Consider the following 8,831-nt stretch of genomic DNA (forward strand, 5'->3'; position numbering starts at 1 on the left):
TGCCCCTATTTAGATTACTGCAGACCCTGCCTTTGTTAATACTGCTTCTAGACAATGTTCATATTTCAAAGCATAGAATCCCTACTGTGCAGAAAGAAGCCATTCAGCTGATCAAGCCTGCACCGACGATCCCGCACTGGCCCAAGCCCCATAACCCCACATATTTACCCTGCTAATGCCCCTGACACTAAGGGGCAATTTAGCATGGCCAATCAACCTAACCCACATATCTTTGGAGTGTGCGAGGAAACCGGAGCACCCGGAGGAAACCTAAGCAGATATGGGGAGAATGTGCAGACTCCGCACAGACAGTGACCCAAGCCAGGAATCAAGCCTAAATCTCTGGTGCTGTGAGACAGCAGTGCTAACCACTGCTACCGATATTTATGTTAAACCAGGTTGTGTCTCAGTTTATGTTACACTAGACAATTGCTCTATTCTACATTTAACTACCCTTATTAATAATTAGACAAAACATCTCTCTGTTTAGACCATAGGAGGCCCTGGTTTTATTACCACTCAAGATCAAGTCTCGGTTTATACTTCATGTTTACACTTCACATCTCTCTTAGTTACTGTTACATTAGATTCTGCATCGGCTTACATCAGACTGGATATTCTGTTAAAACTGCACCAGACACATCTCAGTTTTAACTTTACAATTGACCCTTTCTCACTGCTGCTGCATTCAATCATGTTTCTCACTGTAAGTAGGTCTGATTGGTTAGACCTGAATTTAACTTGATCATTTTTATATTGTACCTGCTGTAATAACTAACAAGGTCAAGGAAGTAATTTTGATACTAACATGTATCTAGGGGTACATGTTCATAGCTCCTCGCAAGTGGAGCCACAGGTGGATAGAGTGGTGAAGAAGGCATTCGGCATACTTGGTTTCATCAGAACATTGAATACAGGAGTTGGGACGTCTTGTTGAAGTTGTACAAGACATTGGTGAGGCCACACTTGGAATACTGTGTGCAGTTCTGGTCACCCTATTATAGAAAGGATATTATTAAACTAGAAAGAGTGCAGAAATGATTTACTACGATTCTACCGGGACTTGATGAATTGAGTTATAAGGAGAGGCTGGATAGACTGGGACTTTTTCCTCTGGAGGCTGAGGGGTGATCTTATCGAGGTCTATAAAATAATGAGGAACACAGATCAGCTAGATAGTAAATATCTTTTCCCAAAGGTAGGGGAGTCTAAAACTAGAGGGCATAGGTTTAAGGTGAGAGGGGAGAGATACAAAAGTGTCCAGAGGGGCAATTTTTTCACACAGAGGGTGGTGAGTGTCTGGAACAAGCTGCCAGAGGTAGTAGTAGAGGCGGGTACAATTTTGTCTTTTAAAAAACATTTAGATAGTTACATGGGTACGATGGGTATAGACGGATCTGGGCCAAATGTGGGCAATTGGGATTAGCTTAGGGGTTTTAAAAAAAAAGGTGGCATGGACAAGTTGGGCCGAAGGGCCTGTTTCCATGCTGTAAACCTCTCTGACTCTATGACTCAATGTGATGAAAGAGCTCATTGTATTTTCTGTATTAACCACATATATTAATCAAATTCTGAAGGGAGTAACCAGTCATGAAACAGATGATTGTACAATTGTTGAACCTTGATTAAGTTATAAATAATGAATCAATCATCATATTGGAAAGACTGGATTTTCATTTAAAACTCGTTAAGTTGAATTATTGCATGTCTCTCTGTTTGTGTGAGAAACAGTAATTTCAGACAAACGGTTCTAATAATGAAGGATCCCTGATAAAGGTCCCGAGGAATGGTACATTATAATGTTTAGTTTGATCCAGTGTCATAGAGTCATAGAGGTTTACAGCATGGAAACAGGCCCTTCGGCCCAACTTGTCCATGCCGACCTTTTCTTTTAAAACCCCTAAACTAATCCCAATTGCCCACATTTGGCCCATATCCCTTTATACCCATCGTACCCATGTAGCTTTCTAAACGCTTTTTAAAAGCTAAAATTGAACCCGCCTCTACTACTACCTCTGGCAGCTTGTTCCAGATACTCACCACCCTGTGTGTGAAAAAATTGCCCCTCTGGACACTTTAGCATTTCCCCTCTCTCACCTTAAATAGTGGATAGCGAAGTACTTGAAAGTCAAGAGATTTTAACTCTCTTGTATTCTTGTCTGATGTACTGAGGCTGGGTGGCTACCGTGCCTAAGAATTAATTGGATTAACCCGAGCAGCAGCTTGAGGTAATTATTCACTGAGGAAAAGGTTGACTCTGACACAGGGCGCTGGCCACTCAGGGGTGAAAAGCCAGGGCTCTGTAATGATTTGTTGCTGGCTGATTACTGAAGACACTCACTCGAGGCAAGAATCACATGTCCATCTCAGCAAGTGGGATTGTGTCTGAGACAGAGTCTTGAGAGGGGAGCACTGTGATGGATCAACACTTAGATAAAGTTGTAAAAATCATTGTCTGATTTGATTTGATTTATTATTGTCACGTGTATTAGCATACAGTGAAAAGTATTGTTTCTTGGGTGCTATACAGACAAAGAGTACCGTACATAGAGAAGGAGAGGATGCTGAATGTAGTGTTACAGTCATAAGAGTCAGAATAAAGTTTTAGAAGCATCGAACGAGTAGAAGATAGAATTAGAGGGTATGCTGGGCACAGCTTGCAAGAAGTCGCCTCACTCCAGCACCATCTTGGAAATTTTCCTGAATTGATATGCAAATCTCTTTCCTTTAATAATAATTTTAATGTTAATTTAATGGAAAATTTATTATTCAAAGAATCCTGTCCTGCCTTAATTAAGTCTTGTTTGAACAGACATTTTCTTTTCATGGGGTGTGGGTGTCACTGGCCAGACCAGTATTTTTATTGCCTGTTCCTAATTGCCCTTGAGGTGGTGGTGAGCTGCCCTTCCTGAACCGCTGCAGTCCCTGTGGTTTGAGGGACACTCGCAGTGCTGTTAGGGAAGGAATTTACTAAGTCATTCACAGATTGGGGCGGCTGAGGTTAGTTGTGTTACTGATAAGAAAATCAGAATACAATCAGATAACACAGGTGGGAAAGACAAAAAATCTATTCTGATGTGTTTTAATCAAGCTGATTTCACATTTATCCAGAATTATACACTGCAGCCCAGTTCGAGGAGTTATTAACATCAGCAGAAACAAACTCCAACTGTCAGAACTGAAATATAGAAAATTCACTGAACAGCAGGAGGCCATTCAACCCATCAGGTCTGTGCTGGCTGGAAAAGTACTGTCCAGTTTCACCCTACTTTCCAGCTCTTGATCTGTCCCTCTGTGTGTAACAGAATCTCAACTGCGTATCTGAGTTCCTGTTTAATGTGATGAGGGTTTCTGCCTCTCCCGTCCTTTCAGGCAGTGAGTTCCAGATCCCCGTGACTCTCCGGGTGAAATGATTCCTCCACGAACCCTCCTAATTCTTCAATCCTTTATTCACTCGATTTGAAAATTGAACAGATTGGAATTATATTAAAAAATCACCAACTGTCTTCAGCTTTCTGCCACACAGCTTGACTTGACATATACTTTTATAACTGATTAATCTGGTAACCAGAACAGAGCTCAGTACTCCAGCTTGCTCCAACTAGCATTTTATAAATATAAACAGACGATGCTGGGTAACCTCAGCAGGTCTGGCAGCATCTGTGGGGAGAAACAGAGTTAATCTTTTGGATCTAAATGATCCTTCGACAGAACGTTTTATGAAGCGTTTTATAAACATAGAAAATAGGTGCAGGAGTCGGCTATTCGGCCCTTCGAGCCTTCACCACCATTCAATATGATCATGGCAGATCATGCACTTTCAGTATCACAGTCCCACTTTCTCTCCATAGCCCTTGGTCCCTTTAGTCACATCCAACTCCCTCTTGAACATATTTAACAAACTGGCCCCAACAGCTTTCTGTGGTAGAGAATTCCACAGGTTCACAACAAGAAGTTCTTCCTCATCTCAGTCTAAGATTGTAACCCCGAGTTCTGGACTTCCCCAACATTGGGAACATGTTGGGACAGCATCGAGCCTGTCCAGTCCCATCAGGATTTTAAATGTTTCTCTGAGATCCCCTCTCATTCTAAATTCCAGTGAGTAAAAGCCCAGTCGATCCAGTCTCTCTTCATATCAGTCCTGCCATTCCAGGAATCAGTCTGGTGAACCTTCGCTGGACTCCCTCAATAGCAAGAAAAATGTCCTTCCTTAGACTAGGAGACCAAAAATGCACACAATACTCAAGGTGTGGCTTCACCAAGGCCCTGTACAACTGCAGCAAGACATCTTTACTCCTGTACTCAAATCCTCTTGCTATGAAGGCCAGCATGCCATTAGCTTTCCTCACTGCCTGCTGTACCTGCATGCCAACCTTCAGCAACTGTCCCACCATGACACCCAGGTCACGATGCACTTCCCCTTTTCCTAAACTGCCACCATTCAGATAATAATCTTTCTTCCTGTTTTTGCCACCAAAGTTGATAACCTCACATTTATCCACATTATATTGCATTTGACAAGTATCTGCCCACTCAGCCTGTCCAAGCCACCCTGTAACCTCTCAGGATCCTCCTCACAGCACACAATGCCACCCAGCTTAGTGTCGGCTGAAAATTGGAGATATTGCATTCAATTCCTTCATCCAAATCATTAATGTATATTATGAACAGCTGGGGTTGCAGCACTGAACCTGCCGCACCCACTAGTCACTGCTTCCCACTCTGAAAAGGATCCATTTATTCCCACTCTCTGCTTCAGTTTGAGCATAATCTCCCTCCTCTTATACACTAGGCTTGGGCCAAATGTCTTCTTGACCACCTGATTGAGACACTGATCAGCCTTGATTGAATGGCAGAGCAGACTCAATGGGCTGAATGGCCTAATTCTGCTCCTACATCTGATGGTCTTATGATCTACCTGTCCAGCCTCCTTCACAGATGCCTGGATGTTGACTCCAGGTTCTCTCTGATCCTCTATAATTCTCAGCATCATCCCTTTACTGTTCATTCCCTTGTCTTGTCTAATGTCCCAAATTCATTCTCTCTCACTGCTCCAGATCGAATTCCATGTGCCATTTTTCTGCCCATCTGACCAACCCACTGATATCTTCCTGCAGTCCACGGCTTTCTTCTGGACTGTTAAACATAAATACAATTGTTGTTTCATCTGCAAACTGAATCATGAGCCTTACATTTAAGTCTAAGTCATTGATATATACCACAAAACTGTGGAACCTCACTGGCAACCAGACACTATTCAGTCCTGGGTGTGATTCACAGCAGCAATAACAGCAGAATCCAACCCCTGCTGTTGCCTGTGAACTTGCTGGTGTTTCAGCAGGTTGTTTGACTGAGCGAATCCCTTCCCACACATGGAGCAGTTGAACGGCCTTTCCCCAGTGTGAACTCGCCGGTGTTTCAGCAGATTCTGTTTACTTTTAAATCTCTTCTCACAATCAGAACATTCAAAAGGTCTCTGATCAGTGTGAACAAGTTGGTGTGTAGTCAGGTGGGATGACTGAGTGAATCTCTTGCTGCACAGGAGGCAAGTGTACGGTCTCTCCCCAGTGTGAACTCGCCGGTGTATCAGAAGGTCGGATGTATCAATGAATTCCTGACAACACACAGGGCAGGTGAACGGCCTCTCCCCAGTGTGAACTCGATGGTGTCTCAGAAGGTGAGCTAACCGAGTGAATCCCTTCTCACAGAGAGAGCAGGTGAATGGCCTCTCCCCAGTGTGAGTGTGCTGGTGTTTCAGAAGATCCTTTTTGCTTTTAAATGTTTTATCACATTCAGGACAATTGATAGGTCTCTGATCTGTGTGAACAAATCGATGTTTCAGGAGCTGGGATGAACAAGTGAATCCCTTCCCACACACGGAGCAGATGAACGGCCTCTCCCCAGTGTGAGTGCGCTGGTGAATCAGTAAATCCTTTTTACTTTTAAAGTTCTTCTCACAATCAGAACATTTAAATGGTCTCTGATCAGTGTGAACACTTTGGTGTGTCAGGAGGTGGGATGACTGAGTGAATCCCTTACCACACATGTTGCAGATGAATGGCCTCTCCCCAGTGTGAGTGCGTTGGTGAATCAACAAATCCTTTCTGCTTTTAAAGCTCTTCTCACACTCACAACATTTAAACGGTCTCTGATCAGAGTGAACCTGGTGGTGAGTCCGGAGGTTTGATAAAGCATTAAATCCCTTCCCACATTGAAGACAGGTGAATGGCCTCTCACCAGTATGGACATGCTGGTGTGTGTACAGGCTGGATGACTGAGTGAATCCCTTCCCACACACACAGCAGGTGAATGGTCTCTCCCCAGTGTGAATACGTCGATGGGTTTCCAATTCAGACGGGTAATTGAATCCCGTCCCACAGTCCGCACATTTCCACGGTTTCTCCATGATTATTGACAGGCTATCGGGTGTAGGCGGGATGCAGATTTGAGCTCACTATCAGATCAGCCATGATGTTATTAAATGGCGGAACTGGCCCGTGGGGCCGAATGGCCTATTGCTGCTCCTTGTTCACATGGTGCAGGTGTCCTCATGTCTCTCCAGGTTATATAATCAGTTGAAACCAGGTCCACACAAAGAACACGAGTGCGGTGTCTACCTGATGAAAATGTGCTATTTCTTTTCACGCTGTGTGACTGGTTAAAGCTCTGTTCCAGCTGACTGTGGAAAAGTAACTGAGATGTCTGTGTCTCGGGGCTTTTCCAGTCACACTGATGTTGAATAATTTCCCAAAGACAAAATAGGCAAACGTTTCTCCTTCCACATTCATGGGCCTTTGATATTCAGATCCTGAAGAATCATGTGACACTGTCAGATCCCGAGACGTTTGGTTTGAATCGCCCGTCTGCAGATATTCTGGAAAAGGAGTTTACATTGAATTACTTTGAATACACAAGACACAAACAAGCCATTCAGTTTAATTCTTTATACTTGACACATCTTCTCCTGTCCCATAGACCTCATCTCAGCCTTTCAGTTGATTTTTCCATTTCTTTTTCTCTTGTGTGTTTCTCCCATTTCCTTTTGAAACAATCTCAGCACTTTCCTCAACTCATTTCTATGGTAATTCTAAACCTGTGAGTGAAGAAATTTGTCCTTATTGCTTCTTGGATTTATTGGTAACTATCTTGTATTTATGACTCTTCGTTTATTGATCATTCCTTCTTTTAGACTCTGTCACAAGTGGAACATTCTCTCCACATTTCCCCTGTCCAAGCCACTAATAATTTGAAAGACTTTTATCAGGTCACTGCTCGATAGGAAAAAACTTCAGTCCATTTAACCTTTCCTGAAAGTTGTAATCTCTGTTTACAAAAATCATCACAGTCAATGCAGAATAGAAATCACAGAGAGACAAACATTTCTCTTGGGGTTGAGTTTTCTGTGTGTAAATCGTCAACATGTAACCGTGTGTAAAAGCAGTTTTCAAACATCCATCATAGAATCGGAGAATCCTCAAGGTACAGGAGGAGGCCATTCAACCCATCGAGTCTGCACCGACAACTATCCCACCCATTCCCGTAATATTTACCTTGTTAATCTCTCTGACACGAAGGGGCAATTGAGCATGGCCAATCCACCTAACCTGCACATCTTTGGACTGTGGGAGGAAACCGGAGCACCCAGAGGAAACCCACGCAGGCACGGGGAGAATGTGCAAACTCCACACAGGCAGTCACCCAAGGGCAGAATTGAACCCAGGTCCCTGGCGCTGTAAGGCAGCAGTGTTAATCACTGTGCCACCGTGCTGCCCCATCTTGCATCTATAAAGCAGCTGTCAATCCACAATAGAAACGCTGAACAGACAATTTTCTTTTCTCCACTCCCAGTTTTCTCCCTCCCTCTCCTCTGTCTGGGTTCAGTTCTCCAGCTCCTGTCTGCAGACTGACAATAAAACCAATGGGTCTTATTGGGGGTGTTGGGGCCTCCAGCTGGTGTTTGTGAATCCTCCCCGCCCACCTCCCAGGGTTTCCTTCCTTCCCAGAGATCAGAGTCCTCATTGATTTGAGGCCAAAGTGTAACCTCTTATTTATTGTCCCCCTCCCCCATCCTCTGATGTGAACCATCCTCCAGTGGCTGAGCCAGGATGGGGCCGTTAACCTGGGCCTGTTCCCGGGAGGGAGGGAGGGAGAAGCCCCGCAGCTGCAAACCAGGGAGCTGACAATGATTCTGAAGGGTTTGTGGATCCACAAAGTGTCTCCAAATCCTCCTCAATGTCCAGCCACCGGTTTCAGCGCTATCCCTGCGATAAAGCCGGGGCCTGCGGCCTAGGCCAGAAGTTGGTGCTGTTTCCAGTGCAGCCTTGGTTTCCATTCCCACCCTGTGCTCACAATCTCCTCCCGAACCCTCCCCAACACCATGACTGACACTGAGCATGCTCAGAGCGCACACCCACACCACCTGATGTGGAGATGCCGGTGTTGGACTGGGTGAGTCACCTGATGAAGGGGCGGCGCTCCGAAAGCTCGTGATTCCAAATAAACCTGTTGGACTTTCACCTGGTGTTGTGACTTCTTCCTGTGTACACCACACCTGCGCAGTCCGTTCCCAGGCTCCCCAACGCCTGATCATCTTTGCGCATGCTCCACTCCCAGCCTGGACCCGCCTGTCATTTACTCCGATTGGTTGGAGGATCAGCCGCTCCGGCTCAGTCCTCCAGCTCCGCCCCTCATTTATTCTGATTGGTTGGAGGACGAGCCGCTCACGCTCGGTCCTCCAATCCCGCCCCTCATTCACTCCAATTGGTCGGAGGACCAGCCGCTCGGCTCGGTCCTCCAGCGCCGCCCCCTCTTCCTATTGGTCCGGAGCTGCC

At 45.0% G+C, this 8,831-nt stretch overlaps 2 protein-coding genes across 2 annotated transcripts in view; one reads left to right on the forward strand and one right to left on the reverse strand.

Moving 5' to 3' along the window:
* LOC144483346 (uncharacterized) overlaps positions 1–8,831 on the forward strand; it is a 341,173-nt gene that overhangs the window by 289,297 nt on the left and 43,045 nt on the right. The window lies entirely within an intron of this gene.
* On the reverse strand, positions 3,053–8,540 carry LOC144483363 (uncharacterized). The gene is made up of 2 exons (XM_078202079.1): positions 8,458–8,540; positions 3,053–6,874 (listed from the first exon to the last, which is right to left on the reverse strand). The coding sequence occupies exon 2, from the start codon at positions 6,404–6,406 to the stop codon at positions 5,258–5,260; it is 1,149 nt and encodes a 382-aa protein (XP_078058205.1). The 5' UTR covers positions 6,407–6,874; positions 8,458–8,540; the 3' UTR covers positions 3,053–5,257.

The sequence above is a fragment of the Mustelus asterias genome, unplaced genomic scaffold, assembly GCF_964213995.1.
Source record: "Mustelus asterias unplaced genomic scaffold, sMusAst1.hap1.1 HAP1_SCAFFOLD_63, whole genome shotgun sequence".
NCBI classification, from domain to species: Eukaryota; Metazoa; Chordata; class Chondrichthyes; order Carcharhiniformes; family Triakidae; genus Mustelus; species Mustelus asterias.

Bases quoted from the DNA above. Each gene is read 5' to 3' on its own strand.
- LOC144483363 (XM_078202079.1), bottom strand. From the start codon at position 6,406: ATGGAGAAACCGTGGAAATGTGCGGACTGTGGGACGGGATTCAATTAC.